The following is a 21,925-nucleotide window of genomic DNA, read 5'->3' as shown; positions in this document are numbered from 1 at the left end:
GGGAAATTTGTGCTAGCCTTCTCTAGCTGCCAGAATATCTAAGAGTACTATTATACAAAAGTGCCAAATGAAAATCTTAAGAATTTAAGACACTCTTAATTAAAGAAGGCCCCAGCCCTAAGGTATTATGCCAGTAAGTGTAAAAAACCAAGTTGTTCATGGACCCCACATAGGAGGGTATTGGCAGAGTCTTCTTACTACAACAGAGACAATACATCCTGGCTATTAACAAAAGCTAAATGCCAGTACATTCAAAGAAGGTGGCTTTAATCTTAATATAGGGGTATAAAACATTTCATGACTGTTTATGAGAAGTATTAGCTAAAATTGTTATAAACATATTGCCATTGCCTAAAAGGGGCCTGGCAAACATTTTCAGAGCATATAGATTCTTTTCAACTATGTATATGTGACCTGAAACACGAACACAAACCTGGAAGTAATCTGATGGTTGCAACATATGTTTAAAGCATGGTTGAAGCTAAATGTATGTAATTTAATCTACTGAATGATTTATTCATTCGATTACAAATCCAGCCTCAACATATATATGTGGACTGTCATTACCAGAGCTACTGCTGAGGATGAGATTCTGCAGAAAGCAATTAAGGAAGTTGGTTGAGATGAACCGAGGTCAAGGGGATATGCTATCATTTGAAGAGAGAGCTCTTACTCCAGGTGGGAATTTATTTAAGGTATCAACAAGGACGGAGCCAGGGGCAGAGCTGCGGGGTGCACCCCTCGACTGTGAAGTGTGTGTGAAGTGAGCTCTTTCAGCTTACCACCCTCTCAGCTCAGCTTCAGAGTCCACGGGGTTAGTGCTGCCACCGCTCACCCGCCCAGCCCTTGCCAGTCACAGCCAGGAGCCGCGTTGACAAGTCGTGTGATGTACAACCTAAGGCGGACGCAGCCCCACACACCCCACCCCATCCCTCGAGTACCCACCCTGGGGCGCGAGGATAGTGATTCCACAAGTATAACAGAAATACATGGTAAAAAGTCATTTAAAAATTAGGACTAGAAATAACTTATATTGGCTTTGAAGAAACGACGACAATGAGGCTTATTGTATATTCTTAAAACACAGATCAAGTCAAGCAAAAGAGTCCATGGTGGGGGCCAGAAGACAGGTGGGCTTTTGTAGAGAGTGGGCAAATCTTGCGGCAACGCTCTACTACAAGGGGCGTACCCTGTATGAGACAGGGGCGATTCAACAGCCTCCAGTTGTGGCCTAGGGAAACTGCCCTTTTTACCCCCTATCTAAAGGCCCTCACAGGGACACAGGAAAAAGTGAACCCCTAGAGCGAAGTAGGCATAGGTTGTTTAAGCTGACTAGAGGAAAAGACTTTGTAACTGTGATTATCCTCACACCCCTTGGACAGCCTTACTAGAAAGTACTATGGCTAAATAGATGATTGTGTGCATCAAATCCTTTTTCACTCAAGCAGGTATACCTGAAGCAGTAACGACTGACAATTGCCTGCAGTTTAATAGAGATGTTTAAGCAGTTTGCATTGAAACACACGTATTGGCCACTGACAGATGTGAAAAAAAACCCAAAACAGTGCTTTACTGGAAGGGGAATTGTGTTACTTTGACCTGGCTCCCCAGCATCTGTGTAGATTGGGCACTTCAGCAGTGCTTTTTGGCGCTTTTATCTAATAGCTGATACAGTTAGCTATTAGATAAAAGCACCAAAAAGCCCCACTAAAGTACATGATCTGTACAGATGTTGGGTGAGCCAGGTCAAACGAATGCAGTGCCTCTTCTGGGCATGCGCTGTGCTGAAAGTAGAGTGCTGTTTTGTTCTTTCATGTCTGTAAGCAGCCATCATTGCTACTCTCGGTTGTGCCCAATCCAAGGAACTAGTAAAAGGACTAAAATAAGAAAATGCCCACTCCAAGAAGCCACACAACCAGACTGATCCATTTACTACTGGTGCTGTCTTGTCATTTAAACAAACTACTTAAATTACAAAACAGCACCAGCGAAGCAAGAATTATCACCGGCTGATCTTTTCTTCCACCGGAAACTGAAAACAGAAGGCCAGCACTGTTAGAGCCTGATGGCAAAAAACCTCACCCACCCTGGCTTCAGCTCCCCCAAACTATCACTTCATGAAAATAAGGTTGGGCATATCTACAACAGGAAAAAATGGTTGAAAACAACAGTGGTCGTACACGAGATAGGCCCCCCCCTCCCCCAGCTTGTACGGGGTTATCACCTCTCAGAGGCACATAGCGCAGGGCAGTCAGCACCTCCTCCGAAACCCAGGAGAGAGGGAGATGAGGGGCACTGAGCCAGCCGTTTTGCAAATGGAGGGATCATACAGAAGATCACAGCTACATTAGACTGAGCTCAGGTTTTGACAGACAAAACCAATGCTGTCACTGCTGCCTTACAACAGTAGTACTGATGTTTCAGGGAAGTTGCACAAGTCCACTTGACACACAGGACACTGTTTGTGTATTTGAAATATTTTGTTATGTTGGGTGCTCATTCTGCAAAGCGTCCTGAGTCACAACATTACCCCAGACAAAGCTGAAGTTCACTCTTGGTTGCAGGAGCAGACGAATCTAGCTGCAGCTGGGATCCTGCAGCCAGGTTCCCACAGCAATGGCCAGGGCGCTCTGTTTTCAGCGTGGGAGGAGAGAAAGGCAGCAGAGGGAGCTCATTCTTGGGGCTTCGGAGCTGGTGCTGAAGGGTAGGGTGGGTGAATTGGAGCCCCCCCCCCCCCCCACACCTGTTCCACACTCCAGGGGGGGGCTGAAAACCCCCCAGACTGAACTCCCTCTGCTCCCTTTCCCCCCTTCCGTTTTGAAAACAGGGACAGGCTGGAAGCTCTGCAGACACAAGTTACAAAAGATGCTACATTCTGAAACATCTTTATGGGATACCTCATGCAATGAGGGGGTTGGATTTTCATAGACCCATAGAAAACTAGGGTTGGACGGGACCTCAGGAGGTCATCTAGCCCAACACCCTGCTCAAAGCAGGACCATCCCCAACTAGATCATTCCACCCAAGACTTTATCAAGCCAGGTCCTAAAAACCTCCAAGGATGGAGATCCCACCACCTCTCTGGGTAACCTGTTCCAGTGCTTCACCACCCTTCTAGTGAGAAAGTTTTTCCTAATATCCAATTTAAACCTCCCTTCCTGCAACTTTTCATCTGATTGACTACTTTTTAAACTGTCTGCAGCAGTGTACTTGTGTTTGGTCACAACTATAAACTGCTTTCTGTGGCCAGATTAGGTTAAATTGTCACTTCTGTCTGCACCCCATGAAGCAGGCCTCAACTAGACTCTTTGTCTCTGAGCAATGTTGAGTTGCTGAGCTTCTATGAAAAGCTTGCCAATAATAAATCTGAATGGATTTCCTCATAAAGTTATGCAAGAACTGGAAAGAAATGTACTGTGGGTATGTACATGGCCACTAGTTACCCTGAGGTAATAAGGAGATATGGAATCACTGTGTGCCAGCTGTACTGTGATAGTGAAGTGAAGGCTCTTACCTCTCAATAGATGAAAGATCACTTTCATCTAAGTACCTTGGTACTCCCGCTTCATTACAGTTCTTTAGTGGTTAAGTGTATGCACTCCATCAATTCCCATGAATCAGCTGAGGTTTGAGAAATTAGACATATACAAGTCAGCACGACCAGATGATCTTCATCCGTGAGTGCTGAAGGAGCTGGCTGGAGTCATTGCAGAACCCCTGGTGAAACTCTTCCACAACTCATGGTGCTCTGGAGAAGTCCTTGAGGACTGGAAGAGGGCCAGTGTTGTGCCCATCCACCAGGGCAGGAGGAAGGACCCAGGTAACTATAGGCCAATCAGCCTGACTTCCATCCTAGGGAAAATCCTAGAAAAGTTCATCAAGGAGTCTGTCTGCGATAAGCTTGCAGAAGGTAAGGTTTCTGAATGTCAGCCAGCATGGCTTCATTGTGGGCAGGTCCTTACTAACCTCATCTCCTTCTATGACCAGGTAACTCGCCACCTGGACATGAAAGAGCAGGTTGACATTGTATACCTAGACTTCCAAAAGGCCTTTGATCTAATATCCCACAATGTCTTTGAAGGAAATTGGAGGATTGTGGGCTTAACTCTGAGACAGTCAGGTGGGTGAGAAACTAGCTGCAGGATAGGACCCAAAGAGTCGTAGTGAACGGATCCGTGTCATCCTGGCAAGAAATGGGCAGCAGTGTCCAGCAGGGGTTGGTGCTTGGTCCAGTACTTTTCAACATCCTTATTAACGATTTGGATGTGGGGGTGAAGAGTTCACTGGTCAAGTTTGCGGATAACACCAAATTATGGAGGAGTGTGGTCATGCTTGAAGATAGGCTACAGATACAGGCAGATCTAGACAGGCTAACAAGTTGGGCGGGTTGGAACCTGATGAAGTTCAACATTGAGAAATGTAAAGTCTCCGCCTTGGGACGAGCAATCCCCAACACACCTGCAGGCTTGGTGGCACCAAACTGACTAGCACCACAACTGAAAGGGACCTGGGGGTAATAACAGACCACAGTATGAATATAAGCCGACACTGCGATGTTGTAGCTAGTAGGGCAAATAATACTCTGGCATGCATCAATCGATGCATCTCCAGCAAAACCAAGGAGGTGATTCTTCCACTCTACTTGGCACTGGTGAGACCGCAGCTGGAGTACTGCATCCAGTTCTGGGCACCATACTTTAACAAGGACATGGACAAGCTTGAGAGTCCCAAGAAGAGCCACCTGTATGATCAGAGTCTTACACGGCAAGCCATATGAGGAAAGTCTGAGGGATCTGGGACTCATTAGCCTGAAAAGAAGGCTGAGAAGGGACCTGGTAGCCACTTACCGCTACACTAGGGGAGTACATCAAGGGCTTGGAGGGCAAATGTTCACCAGGGCACCTGAAGGGAAAACCAGGAGTAATGGCCACAAACTCCTGGAAGATCAATTCAGGCTCAACATTAGGAAAAACTTCTTCACAGTCAGGATGTCCAGACTGTGAAATAAGCTCCCTCCAGAGGTGGTGCAATCACCTACCCTGGAAATCTTCAAAACGAGACTAGACAGTCACCTTGCTGGGGTCACCTGACCCCCAGTTATCTTTCCTGCTTGGTGCAGGGGGCTGGACCAGATGATCTTCTAAGGTCCTTTCTGGTCTTACAATCTATGAATCTATGGTAAAAACCTGCCTTCTTTTATCTCCTGGTAACTAGTGTGTGTGCACATACCCTCATTTTCAAAGGTGGCTTTTACAGGACATCCTTAAACTGAATAATTAGGAAGAAAGTGGAATGCAGAGCTGAAAGAAAAAGTCAAGCTACCAGATTCTTTTTTGAAACAACCATCTCATACAAAGTAGAACCGTCACAGTTGAACGTAGATTGTGACCTTTGCACTTGGAAAAGCATTTTTCTTTTGCATTCATTCCTTATACGATTAATCCAACATGAATTAAGTGTTGGGTTACTGAAATGGGGCTTCCAAGATGGTTTCTTATTGTGTTGAGATACTGTTGAATCTAAATTGTGGCCTTAAACTATCTTGGTGTCATGAAAAAGGAGGTCTAAACAATCAATCAAATTGTTCCTGTACTAAGGTATTACTCAGGGTAAGAATGATTGGGAACAACAAGCTCCTAGGTTGGAACCAGCTTGGCCTGAGAAAGATAAAAGCAAATCTTTGAATGAGTTACTTCATTCACATCCAATTGTCATAATAAACTAATGATCCTGCAAAATGCCATGCTCTCTATCTCAATCTAGCAAAAGACATATGGATGTGTTTAAAGTTAAATCTCAGAGTGGTCCCATTAAAGTTAATAGAAAAGTTAATGTGAGTCAAGCTAAACACTTGCTCATTTTTCCATCTGGATTGAGCTACAGTACCCAGCACTGTCATATAAAGTCCTTTATTCATACCCTGTATTTTTTTTACTTGGCTCTGACAATTTTAAGTTTTAGATTTTAGAAGTTCAAAATGGGATCTGCAAAAACACCCCAGGGGATTCCCACTGAAATTCAGTGGAAAGTGCTCCTAAATCACTTTTAAACTTCATTGCAGAAGTTTGGATTTTAAACCTCATTGCAGAACAACGAGGAAGTTTTTTTACCTCCCTGCCTGCCATCTGACACCTCCAGGGAAGGAATTGTACCTGATCTACACATCAAAGAGCTACTCAACACAGCTCGCAAAGACACTCATGGACCCAGAGGGACAGCCTTCCATCTTCAGCTCCCTCTGTGCAAAAATGAAGTTTGTTTCCTACCTATGGGGACTTTTTACCATCTTGTACCATCTATACTTTCCCCAGAGCCTGATGAAGGGACTTTGATCCCAAAAGCTTGCAGAAGGACATTTTTCTTGTGACTTTCGTTGGTCTAATACAAAGTATCATTTTGGAACCAAGAGTTCTAGTTTTTTGTATGCCGCCTAAATCACTTAGGCACTTGAAAATTTCTCCCTCAAAACTTATGCCACTGCCTTATCAATCACATCAGTAACACAGACAGTTACTTCAGACAAGATAACACAAAACAAATTAACTCAAGAAATTTTTTTTTGACGAAACATAACTAAAGTATGATGCAAGTGACAATGTTAATTTAAATATATGTTGCATGGAGAAGACCATGGCCCTTGAGACCATAGAAACTGATTATAAAAAAATCCAATTTACTTTTTAGTATATATGCTCCTCGTTTACTTTCTACTGTTCTCCGTTTAGACAAGAAAAATCAATGCATCAGTTGCAATTTCAGGCTGCCTGCTATATACCACGGGGTAATATCAGCTAAACGACTCCCCGTTGATTTCTTTTTTTTTTCTTTAATCATAGAAAGGTTTCTATTGGTCTTATTGCAAGTTTTATGAAAAAATGTTTTTTGCAAACTAAAACTGCTGGTCCAATTATGAATTAACAGCTGTCAAGAGACTAGAAAAACAGAGAACAATATTAAGCACTTGTGCCAAAGTTACATAGTGATGCCACCCTGTGGCTATAGTGTGAAACTACTTTTAATACCATGACTATTGGTCTTTAAGCATTTCAATTCAGGCAGAGAGCAAAAACTCATTTTCTCTCCTTTTTAAATTAATAGCCTAGACGCCTGATTAGTGCAAATGAATCTGTGTGCCTCCATGAAGCGCATGTCAGTGTGGTCCTCTGTGCGAGTGTTACCTATATAGCAGAGGTTCCCAACCCCCGGGCTGCGGCTCAGTACCGGGCCGTGAAGATTTGGCTGCCGGACTGAAAGTCAGGAAGTGACTGGCATGCTGCAGACCGGCAGCCAACCCTTTTTTATACTGAGTATAAAAAAGGGTTGGCTGCCGGTCCGCAGCATGCCAGTCACTTCCAGTTCGTAGTTTGCTGGTCCGCAGTCTAAAAAGGTTGGGAACCACTGCTATATAGAACACATTTCAGGAGCCAGGCCTAAATTGTTACATAGTCTATGAAAATCATTATGTAGGTCCAAGAAAATTACAGGGAAATTAGAATTAAGATTATCCTTGCGACCAAATGCTGCTGAAATATCTATTTATGTATGATACATTAACAGGTGTATTTGAATGTTTAATGTGTCACGTAAAAAGTTTGTTCCATTAACACATTGTAGGCCAGATTCTCATATAGCATAGCTCCGTTAATTTTAATGTTGCTATACAACATTGAGCCTACTACCTGCAATGGTATTCTGAGAAAGAGATAATAGGAGGAAAAATATGCACAAAGCTTAAATCGAAAGGAAGTATCACTGCTGTGTACATTTTTAAGCACTGTATAATAACTTTGCCACCATTTTAAATTTGAAACTAGGTAAAATTGAGAAGGACCAGGGGCGATAGTTATAAAGAACAAATACGATACATTTAAAATCAGTATTCCCAAACTCCAGAGTTAGCATTAAAAACATCAGGAGTTAGGCCGCCAAACCATCAGATTAATTTTTATTTCTATTTTATTAAAATTAATCCCAACCTCTTAATTTACCTCCTAGTTTTAGAGTCTTTGAGGCCGATTTCTTCAAGCTTTTGTTTTTAATCAAGAGAGTCAGTATCTTCCTGTTCAAAAAGTGGAAGTTGATTCTCTAACATGGCCACTTGATTCCAGAAACTAGACTTTAAAACAAAACACCCCCTCTCCCCCACAAAAAACTAATATTACAAGACTTGTTTTAACATTGCAGGCACTGGCAATACAAACAATTTTAAAATATAGAAACTGCAGGACTGTGTATCCTCTTTTATGGTATAACATTGGAGTCACTTTAGAGATAAGGATTTCTATGCAATACAGAAGAAGTTACAAAAATGACGGACAGTAGTTTCATCAATTTTAAAATATTTTAAAAATCTAGAAAAAAATCTGATTGGTTAGGTTACTTAAACCAGCACAATGTTGGTAATGTGAAAGTTTAGCTTGAAATCAAAAGCAAGTTAACTATCTATAAGCACCATAGGCAACCGATTTAAGGATCTTCTACTTCTTATCCAAACAGCCATGTTAAGATTCTCTAAAACCTTTTGACTATCCTCATAATCATCTAAAGTAAGACAACCAATTTGCTACAACATTACAAAACAGAACAAAACAAAATTAACACCCCCCCCCAACATATTCTCCAAAGTGTTACTTTGATCTGTAAACTTAATGAAATATTTTAGGGAAATTTGAACAAGGCTATAACCAGATCAAACATCTGATTGCTCCCCTTGTGCCCATATGGTTTGCACTGACTCAGAGCTTGACAAGCCATTTCCATCCTGCAGTAGGAAAGGCCAAAGAGGACAAAGGGGTCGCCTGTAATTCACAAGCATCCGATGAAATCCTAAAAAGGCCGGCTTCATGGAAGTCTTTGCTTTTGCCCCACACCTTGCCAATGCAATTCTGCTGAACATTTCTCTAGCAGGAACTGCCTCCAATTCCCACGGTATAGAACAGTGGTGGCCAACTTGCAGCACATATGCCACAACTGGTACAGGCCACCTCTGTATGTGGCACATGGTAGATTAGGGACTAAAGAACAGTGACAGTGAGGGCAGGGAGCAGAGAGCAGAGCAGGAGATGGATCAGGAGAGCAGCATCAGAATGGCACTCAGAAAGGCTGCAGGGCTTACCTTGCCAAAAGGACCCCCCACCACAATGGTATAGGTCACAGAAGAGCCTTTAAGGGCTGTAATTCCTGTCCCTCAAGCATGAGACCAGCAAGTGGATAACACGTATTCTCTCCCCTCCCACCATCCTCAGCTTCCCACACATCAGAGCAGTGATGCTCATCCTTCTGGTCCTAGAAGTCAGATGTGTGGTGGAGGCCATTCTATGGGCCTGATCCCACACGCTGGCTTAACCCTGTGTGCCGGATCTAGCTGCAAAGTGACCTCACACACCAGGCCCACTATGGACCAATGATTTAGCACTCAAGGCCACATCAGCTGGGCTTGGAAATTTGGCAGCAGGGGAGCAGTAATTATTGTTGCCACCATTCCCCTGCCATCACATTTCTGGACCCATGGGGAGCCCTGTGGGCAGATGACTGCTACACAGACTAGAGGATGAGCACCACGGCTGTAGAGGAATGGATTAACTGCCTTTCACAGAAAACACAAATGTCAGCATTTCATTTTAGACCCTTGTTTTCCAAATATCCTTTGTTTACTGTAGGTTGAGGCTGAGGCTCACGGACAAGAAGCAGGCCTCCCAAACCATAATTCTCCTTTATTTTTAGTCATGCACTTTGTTTCTACGAGAATGGTGCAAATTTAACTCAGTGGGACAAAATGTAGCTGGAAGCCAACAGAGAGTGCCTTGGAACAAGGTTAGCAAGCAGTGGAATTCAAGGGTCTCAGGCAATTATCTTGTTACATCTGTAACCTACAGGAAACCTGCCCTCTCATAGCTTTTTGCAAAATTAGCTAACTCAATTGCAGCCCACCCAGCTGCCAGGAAAGGATTATACTTTATCAGGATCTTTAGCCCCATTTCTTCACCATCTGAATACTTGTTCTGTTGTGTGTAGGCTCTTATACCACACTCATCATGGTAATATCTCAGAGCCTTCCAGCAGTGCTTTAAGTGGCACGACTAACATCTGTTACAAACTGCTCCCTCACACCCTCCCCCAGGAATAGATGCATGTGAAATGAGCATCGTTTTGGATGGGTTTGATTTGATTTTTAATTTAACATATATGCTGCCTGAACTTAGTACAAAGTCAAAGAAACATCCTTTGCACTTCAATTAGAGTAGTAAGGCTTGCTATGGTCCTTAGTTTTTAGGGAAGTTGATTTTAGACTTGGACTGGCCCCTGAGGAAGTTTGCTCTTTGCACAGATAATTTTAACCCAGAGTAGAGTTCCATTGTGCCAGACGAGCAAAACTGTTTGGTCCCCAACTTCATGCCAGAGCCACAGCTGGTCCTTAAGATACCTTGGGCTGGGACCCACAGAATACCTGGAAGTTAAGGTCTGAAACCTTGATTGTTGTTTAATATTCCATGGAAAATCAGGGTACAGAGGAAAGGGCAGGATTGATATGCTTGAGGTAGCTTGTGTTGCTCAAGAGACAAATTATAACCATTCTGTACTATTTGGGGTTTTCTGAACAATGACAGATTCATCACAGCTAGATCATACTGCCCTGGAACAGCTGAGGATTAGCAAAGATGTGCACCAAGATCACACAACGTTAGAAAGTGTTACTCGCGGACACTGCTGTGTAAGAGCTTAGTGTCAGTAAATTGCTCTTAAATTTAACTTTCCTCATCCAATCGTACAGCCATTATGAGGGTGGTAGCTTGGTTGTTTTTGTTGAAGGACAGATAGCTGTGTATCATCTGTTCAGTGCTGAGTTCATGTTGTCAGACCAGTTCACTTAGAGACTGCATCAACCGATCCTTGTAGGACTCTAGTCTATAGCTGAGGGATCTAGAACTGGATGTACAATGTCTTATTGCTGTGTGCAACCTTCCACAGAAGATGTTAACCACTTTAAACACCATATTTAACACCCCTGCCACCTCTCTCACGTGTGACAGGAATATCTCAGAGACAGCAGCATCAAACACTGCAAACAGGTCCAGAAGGGTGAGAAAGGATATCTGCTCTCTGTCCGCTGGCAGGAGGAGATCCCAGGCCACTAAGCCTGTTCCTGGCCAGAGTCCAAATTGTGCCACAGTCCAAACCTAGACCAGCAGCTTTAATTAGATTAATCTGAAATGGGCTTTTAGCTACCTTCTCTCCAAACCTGTTCAGCACAGATTCTTTTTGTAAATGAAATTTCAAGTCTTTCAGACAGGTGTGGTACCAGTTTTTTCATTACTCCATTTTACAAGAACATAGGGAAAAGTTGCATCTTGAATTGAGATTCCCTCAGGGTGTCAGGAACTACTGGATAGATGAATGAACATACTACACTGGATAGAAACAGAATGGATCTGTGCCATCTGAGCAGGTTTCCTAAATGTATGTTAACTTTTCAATGAAGTAAGATAATTATTCACAGCTGTTGGTGCTCAGTTCTGATACAGGTTGTAACTGCTAAAAACAAAGTAGTTGACCATGCTGGATACCTTGTTAGTGTAGGGTTTAACAGCTTCAGCTGACGGGAAGCCTCACTTGGCCTACAATACAGCATAGATGCTGAAGAATTTGTTTCATTTTGAGCATATCAGACTTTGGCTTCCTGTAATACCACTCAAATGTCCATTGCTCTCTTAATTCAGCAAAATGTCAGAAAAGCGGGTATATTTGTTTGGATTTAATGAGGAAAAAGCTCTTTAGAAGGTCAGAATGTTGCATACAATGATGATAATTCACTGGGTAGCTTTTAGGGCACCATTGGTGAAATGATAAAAACCTAAAGTGCAGCTGAATGCAATAAAATGAAGGCAATTTTCCATTGCTTTAATAAGATGCATACAAATATCACTTGCTATAGTTCTGTAAGCATTTCAGAAACAGACCACATGCCACTCCATGAATGACCTCATTGAAGGAGCCACAGGACATCACATCACACTATAAAAGAATGACCCAAAGAGGAGAAAGTGTGTTTGTGGCCTTTCTTACCTGTGATGAATGAAGAACTGACAATAAGCATTAGAGAAACTAAGACAAAAATTCTGATGGACAACTTTTCCTGTTCTGAATTGCCAAGGGGAGGGGGAAACTGTCCAAGATCTAAAACATCCTCTTCCCATTGTTCAACTGAGGGCTGAGAAAGTTCCCACCCCAGCTCCCCACTCTGGCAATGAAAATAAGGCTGTGGTGCCTGCATCCAACTGGCAGCCCATGGGCCTCAGCAGTTACCTTTCCTGCTGCCATGCAGTGGGAGAGCACCCAGGAGTCCATGCTCTACCTACTTGGCTGGCACAGTATAGAGGATTCTGGAGGGGGGTCACCCCCATGGCCTGTAGCCTGCACCACATGCAGCCTAGCGGCTGGTGATAAGTCAGCTGGCCCTGACAATCTTCACCCCAGGGTACTCAAGGAGCTGGCGAGCATCATAGCCCAGCCTCTAGCACGGATCTTTGGCGCTCTGGTGTAGTGCCCGAAGACTGGAAGAAGGCCAATCTGGTGCCTATCTTCAAGAAAGGGAGGAAAGTGGATCCGGCTAACTATAGGCCCATCAGCCTGACTTCTATCCCGGGGAAGATCTTAGAAAAGTTTATTAAAGAGGCCATCCTTAATGGACTGGCCGACGCCAACATCTTAAGGGATAGCCAGCACGGGTTTGTTGCGGGTAGGTCTTGCTTGACCAATCTCATTTCCTTCTACGACCAGGTGACCTATCACCTGGACAAGGGAGACGAGATTGATGTCATATATCTTGACTTCATAGCAGAGATCAGATTTAGACTAGACATTAGGAAGAACTTCTTCACAGTTAGAGTGGCCAAGGTCTGGAATGGGCTCCCAAGGGAGGTGGTGCTCGCCCCATTCTTGGGGGTCTTCAAGAGGAGACTGGACAGGCACCTGGCTGGGATTACATGACCCCAGGGTTGGTGACTCTCTTCTTGCCTGCCAGGGGCAGGGGGTCAGACTGGATGGCCCACTGAGGTACCTTCCGACTCTATGAATCTATTAAATTTGACAGTATTTGCAAAACACATGGGGGGCGGGGTTCATAATGACTTGTAGTTGCAGCATGGAAATGCCTGCATATGTTAGAAAATGATCACACCATGTTGGTAAAGGAAAAAAAAAAGAAATAAGTAAATTAATAGCTAGGTTACATATATAAATACTAAGCTACAGCATGTGGAAAATTTAGTAATTGATGGAGGGAAGCCCTCCTCAGTAAGATAATTGTGGACCACCCCTTCCACAACAGGACTTTAGCAGTTTCTTCACAAAGGCAAGATGGAGAATAATCTGCTTGTTTCCCTGTAGTAGGGAGTTGCCAGTATCCACTCCCAGTCCTTTGAGGGGAGAGGTGACCAGATTGAGAGGCCTAGTCAGGACTCAGGAGGAGGATATATTACTCTATCTCCACCAAACTCTAAATCAAAGAGTCGTTAGCGACCAAAATGCTGGCTTGCATCCATAGATGCTTCTCAAGCAAATCCCGGGACGTCATTCTCCCCCTGTACTCGGCCTTAGTGAGGCCGCAGCTGGAGTACTGTGTCCAGTTTTGGGCTCCACAATTCAAAAAGGATGTGGAGAAGCTTGAGAGAGTCCAGAGAAGAGCCACGCGCATGATCAGAGGTCAGGGAAGTAGACCCTATGATGACAGGCTGAGAGCCCTGGGGCTCTTTAGCCTGGAAAAGCGCAGGCTCAGGGGTGATCTGATGGCCACCTACAAGTTTATCAGGGGTGACCACCAGCATCTGGGGGAACGTTTGTTCACCAGAGCGCCCCAAGGGATGACGAGGTCGAATGGTCACAAACTACTTCAAGATCATTTCAGGCTGGACATAAGGAAGAACTTCTTTACTGTCCGAGCCCCCAAGGTCTGGAACAGCCTGCCACCGGAGGTGGTTCAAGCGCCTTCATTGAACACCTTCAAGATGAAACTGGATGCTTATCTTGCTGGGATCCTATGATCCCAGCTGACTTCCTGCCCTTTGGGCGGGGGGCTGGACTCGATGATCTTCCGAGGTCCCTTCCAGCCCTTGTGTCTATGAAGTCTAAGTTGGATAGCCCTGGGTTATGCAACACATACACCAAAGGAGTGCTTTCATATCTTCATTCTGGATGACTAAAGAACAAAAAAGGTCAGGTGCCTTTTAAATGCTGTTTCTTAAGAATCAAGTCTTTTATGCCATTTCTTTTGCTGTTGATTCCACTATTCTACCTCCACTCCTGCCACAGACAAGCAAGCATTTTCTTTCTGAGTTTCCACTCACTCTTTCAATCCTCCATTCCTTGTATATGGTCTCTGTCCTACAGGTAGGGTGGCCAGCATAGAGGACATTCCAGCTTTCTGCTACTCTGTCCTCTATCGATATGAAACCTGATGCCTTTCTGTCTTCAATTTTTCTCTTCAAGAGAAAAATAGAGGATAGAAAGGCGTCGGGTATTGTATCAATAGAGGACAGAGGACAACTGGACTGTCGTCTATGATGGCCCCCTACCTACAGGGCAAGCCCTTTTTAAACGGACAGGCTAGAACAGGGGTGGGCAAAATACAATCTACCAGTTGATTGGATCCAACCCACAGGAGGTGCCCGCCAGTTGGTTGGATCCAGCCCACAGCTGCCCCTGCAGCGCTCCACATGGGGCCAAGCTCTGCCAGGGCAGCCAGTAGTGCACTCCTGCCCAGGCCTGCCAGCCCCCAGGCCAGCGTGCAGTTTCTGGTGGTGATGCTCAAATCTCCTCACCTCCAGGAGTGGTTCCTCCTACTCCTGCCCCTGCTGTATTGCTTCAGGCCAGTAGGGGAAGCCACAGCTAGGCAGCTCCTGCCCCAGCACACCAGGCTCCGTCCACCTGCTCTGCCCACCCGGCATGATGAGCTGCTACCCGTGGACAGGCAGAGTGGGTTGAAGGCAGCTAGTAGCTGGAGCCAGAGCCCCATGGACCCTATAGGGCAGGACCTGTCCAGCTGATGCTTCCCCCTTTACCTGAAATGGTGCAGCAGGAGAAGGAGACGCCACTGGAGGTAAGGGGAGCTGCCGCACTGGAAGCAGAGCCTGGTAAGCTGTGCGCGCTGGCCAGGGCAGGGTGGCGAGCCTGGATGGGAGTGCAGCACAGACTGCCCTGGGTGGGAGCTGGTAGGGCTCAGCCCCATGTGGAGCGTGGCAGACAGCATCGTCTGGTTGAGCTCTGCTGCACATGCCCCCTGCCCCCACAACACCTATCGCCCAGGCAGTCCCCCCTACCCCATACACACACACAGCCCCCGCTTTTCCACCACCCCCTCACAAGACAGGAGTGTGCAGGGAGCAGATCACTCATCCAGCTCCCAAACATGGCTCCCTACCCCACATAGGAAGTTTTGGTGAGTTATTGCTGGGGGGGTGGGGGGGGAGGGAGGGTGGTCAGGAAGGGTGCTGACCCACCCCACAACAGCTCATCAGAACTCCCTATATGGACCCCCTGGGCCCAAATAATAGCCCACCTCTGGGCTACAAAATGACTAAGGATTCTGAGCCATGAAATCCAAATAAGCTCCTAAACCATAGCCTCATGGGAAATAAAATGTTGCTCTTATGAGCCCAAAATATACCTGTCAGCAATTCTGAAATACACTTTGTTTGCAAACAGCCTGCATACTCTCTTCAGGAGCCTGGAAGGAAATCAGTATTTTCAGTCAGTCAGTTACCTAAAAAGGAAGAGAAAAAGCAGACATATATTTAGAGGTTGCAGTTTGCACAAAGGGCCTTCATTGAAGGCCACTGTTCAAAGCTTGAAATGAAATGTCAGTTTTTAAAATTGTTCTCCAAATTCCCTTCTATAATTTCATATTTAAAACATCAGCACTGTTCACTAAAAGTGGCTTTTCAACCTCAGGATAAATTTTTGTTTAAGCTATTCTAGCCATAGGAATTTTACAGGACCTAGAGACATTCCATATACACTATAGTTCCTCCATCACTCTGACTTACCCACTAATTTTAGTAAGATAGTTAATACCATAGGACAGTGATGCTCAACCTATCTGGTGCTACAGGCTGAGTGAGTGGCAAAGGGCCAGCCTACAGGCCAGATCCTGTGTGCAGGGTCAGTCCGCAAGCGTGATTTGGCACACTGGCCTAGCCCTGCATGCCAGCCCGGACCACAGAGTGAGCCTGTATGCCAGATCCACCCCACAGAGGAACCCTATGTGCCTACAGAAGCCAGCATTGGAACATGTCATCCAGCCCATGGGGAGCATCACAGGCCAAACGACAAGATCTGGGCCATGGGCTGAAGGTTGAACACTGCAGTAGAATAAGCATAAATGCTCCTTGACAGCACTTTTAATACAACTGGACTGCTTAACTAGTTTCAGTGTCACCTATACTTTGGGAGCTGATTATAATTGATTATTGAGTCCTGTCTACAGTGCTCTGAATCCAAGAATGCAGCACAGTAGGCTGCATACAATAGCGATACGCATACAATAGCGAGCAAGTGGCAAGCTACAATAACGATGCGTTGAATGAGTGACCCAAGGCAGGTTTTTGTGAAGCAAGAGAACCTTAAGTGTCCTGAATTAGTTATATTGGGGTTAAAAGGAAAAGAAAAATGTCATCCCATACCCATCTGTCACTGAAGCGCCTGCAGCTTGTGTTCTTTAATTGCATTTCATGTAATTTTTCCTCTTGTTAAGCTACATAGAACAGCACATGATTTATTTCAGATGCACTTCAGTAGTAAAGGACATGCTTTATACAACTACCCACTGCAGATATTCTTAAGAAAGCCTTTTTGACAAGTAAGTCTTACACAGACATTTATATTCAGACCAGCTACCTGCACACCCCTTAGACGTGAATAGTTAAAACACACTTGCCACTTTGAAATATCCAACTCTAACAGTAATATGAGGCAATCTTTCATTTAGTTTTGAGGCAGCCCACATTTGACTTTGCCAAGTTACATGCAAGTCTGTTTGTCATGGCCACCTTGTGACCTTCACTTTTGGCAGCCTTGTTTATTTAAAACTGAAATTTGCCTGGTAGAGGGAATGCCTATATATTTGTACTGTATATAAAACAATACAGGATCTGCAGATGCTATCTTAACACAAGCAAGGTGGCAATGAACAAGAGTGCTTTGAAGACTGTTTTTTTGCGTGCGAGGAATGGATGGTCTCGTTCTATTCCATAGTATAGCATGTGCACTACTTGACTAGAAGCGATGGGGCAAACAGGTACAATAAGAAGGGTGGAGATAGTACCTTATGCTCACTAAATTTACTAACCCCCTTGTAATTCCCTACATTTAAGATTTTCCACTTACAGAATTGGGGATAACTTCTAATGTTGTTACAATGTTCCTACGTATAGAATTTAATTATTCGAGGGTCATCTTTAGGGACTTACCGAATTCGCGATTTTCATGGAAATTGTGAATTCAGTTGGTCCCTGCATAAAGCCCAGTCCCTGCAAAAAGGATCAGGGACCATGAAAAGGCACAAAATCAGCAGCGAGCAGGGAGTTTAAAAAGAAAGAACTGCAAAAACAGACGAGGACAGAAAGTCCTGGTGTCCTGACACCTGGGGGAGGGAGGAGGGGGCAGATTTTTGTGGTGAGCGCAGTGCCCCACCATGCCTCTGACTGGTTATGGGGCTCCAGAAGTTCCACCCCTCCCCAGAGACTGACAGATGGCCATGCATGCACGTACTGCTGTGAAAATGGTACCTGGCACTGCGCTTGAACCATGAAATCGGGGGGCAGCCACCCCAAATTCGGTTGGTCCCTAGTTATCATAAATTTGTTCCCCCTCCTTCGGCTGCACTGGGGAAAGCAGTGGCAGGCAGTAGGGAACTCAAGTAGCCTGACCCTTGACTGCCCACCCCCAATGTCTGCATCCCTTGGCACATGCTCCCCACCCATTACCTGCCCCTTTTCCTGTCTCTGCCTGCCCCAGCCACTTGCTCTCCAGCTCTAGCAGGGTCTAGAGTTGGCAGAATGGGTAGCTACAGCAGCTGCCTGTCTCCCTGATACCTTCGATTCCAGTACAAGGCAGGTTAAATGTTAAAATGGAGGTGGGGGGGGACCTCATCTTGGATTTGAGTACATATGGTAGTTCTTTTAACATTTTAGAAAACTGTTGCCTTTGCCTTTCCTTCTGAGAATATTCAATTTATGATACAGGCAGATAACAAGCTTCATATTTAGAAACAATTTCACAAACAGCTGCTTAGTTACGGGAAGTGCACCAAAACTCTCATCTGATACTTTTAGGCCAGAGGCCAGAAGCACTTATAATTAAAAGCTGATCTCATGCATGCAGGGTTTGGGGTTTTTTTTGGAGCGCGCTGCAAGAAACCACAGAAAGATTCAAACTGCCATCCAGAATTTGTAAACATTCACTCACAAATATAATTTCCCTTCTGCACTTTGCATTACATGACCTAGGCTAAGTATTCTTCTGTGTTATGATTCTACAAAATAATTAGAAACCCAGCCACCTCAACAGGTACAAGATTGTGCATCTAGAACAAGAAATATAATCCCATGGAAAAGTCACTATACAAATACACTGGTTTACAGTTCAGAATAGAAACCTGTACTCCCAACATGAGCAACTCATGATAAGAATTCAAAGCACTGGATGTGTAGTCTACATTTCTGTTGCAGTACTGGAAAAAAAATCATTGCCTCAAAAAGCATGTCAGTCCAGAGCAATGGTTCTCAGCCTCCTTGGACCTGAGGCTTCCCTCCATAACTCTCATAAATTGGAAGCCACTCAATTCACACGATTAATGTATCTCTTACTATGCTTACTTCCTTGTAGGAGCTGGGGAATTAGCATGGCAGGATCTCATGGCACCTGGTTTAGAATCACTGGTCTGGGACAAGGAAACCTAAAACGGCCTTTGAGGTTAACTGTAGTTTAGCTAAAATAACCAAGGCAATACTTCAAAAGTCTCATCAAAATATAAAAAAAGTTTATTTAGCTATGGTATAAAAATACAATATAAACATACAATACACATCAACCTCATTGTTAACTCCATCCACTAGAAGTGCTAGTCATTCAGCTATAAAAAGATGATTCTTCATAGAATTTATAGAGACATCTTAGTCGCAAAGAGGTACTGGCAGATCATTAAAATTTAGACTTCAAACATTGAGCAACCACTGCAGAGAACTTGATCACCAACATCACTGTAACTAGAAGAAAAAAAGAAGTCAGTTGAGCATCCCCTATTTCTTGTACAGTATTTAAAAGAAAAGAAAAGAAAACGATTCCCTTCTCTCTTCAACAGCTACTGAAAGCAAGAGACCCCACAGAAATTACCAGGCTCCCATCAGGCATTTATATACATGCTCTGGGAGTGGGGGGGGGGGGAGGGTGCTGCCCTGAACATCTCAGTCAGGCACTTACACATCATATACGAGCAGACTGTCTCAATCTGATGCAGCTGCATTTTTCCCCCTTATAAAATTATGATTCTAAAAGCAAGCTTGAAACCATCACGAAGCACTTACTCAATGGTGCAACACATGGAACAAATGACAGTGTTACAGCAACTGCAGAGTTTGCTGCAATGCTGACATATCAAGTGATCACACTGCGTGCAAACTTCTTTGATGTCTACGGTCCGTACGCACGAGGAACAGGCTTTGGAAACTCCCATGGGTGGGGCTATTTGGGAGACAAAAACAATACTTTATTATTATTATTAACGCCAGAACAGAAAATTTGAACAAATAACATCTAGAGCCCTCCAAGATCCATAGGAACCTATTTACCTGCAGTCAATATTATTATAGTTAAGTAAGCACAAAACTGAAAGTGTGATAGCTAACATCTACCATTCCAGGCACTAGATGCATCCCATGTTTTTAAGATTAAATGAAGAAAGGCAAACTATTTTGTGGCAGCAACACCCAGTCTACTTATCTGTTTGGTATCCCTATTTCGCCAGCTAATCCTAACTCAGGGCTGTCCAACTGACAGCCTGGGGGCAGCATGCAACCCATAAGAAGTTATTAATTTGCAGCCTCCATAGTCCCACCTGGTTGCTCTGCCCTCTGATGCTCCAGCTGCAGCAGCAGCAGCAGCAGCAGCATCTCCAGGCTTTCTTCTCTTCTGGCTTCTGCTTCATGCCTAGGGCACAGGGTGACATGGTGCAGTGTGTGGTAGCTTGCAGCTTGGGGCACCCACATGGTGCAGAGCAATAGGGAATCCTAGTTGTGAAGCAAAGGACAGCAGCAGCCCCGGCCCCCAGCAGCCCTGCACAGCAGTCCGCAGCAGCCCTGGACCCCATCCTAACCACTAATTCTGACAGGGCAAAACTTGACCTCAAACCCATCAAGTTTCAGCTAAAAATAAGAGCTGTGTGGCCTCTCTGACAGCATCAGCTTGGTGCTGGCCAATGAAGCCCTGCACAGACACCACCCCAGGGGCAGGACAGGGAGGGCTCTCAGAGGGAATTTTGCCTCCCTTTGCAGCGGGGACATGGCCCTACCTGCGACCTCTTAAGCGTCTATTGATAACATTTCACAGGAGCAGGATGTTGGCTGCTGCAGCTCCCCCACTTTACCTGTGCAGGCCAAGCTGTTTGATCTGTGTCGCATCAGGGCTGACAGAAGGTTTATGAAGATTTGATGATGGATTGGTAGAGGGTGGTTTGGCTGGGGACAGAAATGTGGGGTGGAAAATTTTCCGGTACTTTATTTTTCCATGGGAAATTTTCCATTTCTAAAAATTCATCGTTTCATAAAATTCAATAGTAACAATGAATGGATGCCAAAACAAGATTATGCAAGCTTGGCAGTTTCAAAGTTGCAATTAATGTTTTTTAGGTGATTATCCCTAGGAAGTGTGGGAGAGAGCACATATATGTTTTACCAATTTGTAAACGGGAGGGTGAACACACTCTCAGAATCATCCAAACCCAAAAACCAAGTTATGAATTCACCTAATTGGCTGTGCAGGTTAAATCAAAGCCAAAGCACGGCACATCACGCACAGTTCTGCGGGTGTGCTAAAACTAGTGTCAGAAGCAGTATCAGAAGCAGCGTACCAACGTAACTATAGTTTCTATGTTTCAAGGAGTTTTAAAGACATAAAAATTATACACCTGCCCTGAACATCTCAGTCAGGCACTTACACATCACGTACGAGTAGATCGTCTCAACCTGATACAGCTGCATTTTTCCCCTCGTCATTTTATGATTTTAAAAACAAGCTTGAAACCATCACAAAGCGCTGACACCTCGTAAGCATGTCAGCAGTTTTCAGTGCCTTTGTTTAAATTAAAGGGGGAAAAAAAACAATATACGGGATGTACATGCTGTTGTGTACTGGCTTTATAACTATTCCAATAAACTAATAACTTCTTTCCACATAAAACTTTGAGTACAGCATTAACACCTGTTTGAATACACACACACACACACACACACACAGATATATATTTTCAAACACAAACAAAAACTACATTAAGTGTGCTGTTTTTAATTTTTTCCCCCTAATCAAATCTCTGAGTTCAAATACTTGTGGCTATCCGGGCATAAAATTAACGTGGGGGGCGGGGGGTCCTGTTTTAGCTTTGTTTATTAAACGCAAAGCAAATAAAGGTGCTAAATCAGATCCGGCTCTACTTAGGAAAATTTCCCAATTTAAGGTTTTCCGGAAAACCCACGTCCCTGGCGGGGGCGTCCCTGCCTCAGCTCAGCTCAGCTCCCGTCCAGCCCCACTTCTTTCTCGGATGTTAATGACGGGGCTCCCTCCAAGGCAGCCCCACGCCCACGGGGAAGGCGGGATGCCGGGTCCCGCCTCTCGCAAGAGCGCGGCTCCGGGTCACTCACTGCGGTCGCAGGCCGGGCGG

General features: G+C 44.6%; 1 protein-coding gene across 3 annotated transcripts in view; it reads right to left on the bottom strand.

Moving 5' to 3' along the window:
* SIVA1 (SIVA1 apoptosis inducing factor) overlaps positions 1-21,898 on the bottom strand; it is a 23,781-nt gene extending 1,883 nt beyond the window's left edge. The window contains exons 1-7 of one of the 3 annotated variants that reach the window (XR_003091940.1): positions 21,206-21,898; positions 20,636-20,726; positions 20,108-20,199; positions 19,578-19,734; positions 19,073-19,259; positions 16,677-16,747; positions 15,670-15,757 (exon numbers count right to left, since the gene is read on the bottom strand). Coding sequence is in view for 1 of the 3 variants with exons in the window: in XM_014526072.2 (XP_014381558.2) it covers positions 19,202-19,259; positions 19,578-19,734; positions 20,108-20,199; positions 20,636-20,726; positions 21,206-21,263 (456 nt within the window). In the remaining 2 variants the exon portion in view is untranslated. Of the gene's footprint in view, positions 1-15,661; positions 15,758-16,676; positions 16,748-19,017; positions 19,260-19,577; positions 19,735-20,107; positions 20,200-20,635; positions 20,727-21,205 lie in introns of those variants that run through there. The other 2 variants (XR_003091939.1, XM_014526072.2) reach the window with 2 other exon arrangements.
* Between the last annotated feature and the right edge of the window lie 27 nt (positions 21,899-21,925).

Source organism: Alligator sinensis, unplaced genomic scaffold (assembly GCF_000455745.1).
Source record: "Alligator sinensis unplaced genomic scaffold, ASM45574v1 scaffold890_1, whole genome shotgun sequence".
NCBI lineage: Eukaryota > Metazoa > Chordata > Crocodylia > Alligatoridae > Alligator > Alligator sinensis.
The sequence above is the reverse complement of the archived record's forward strand: the minus strand, read 5'-3'. Positions and strand labels throughout refer to the sequence as shown.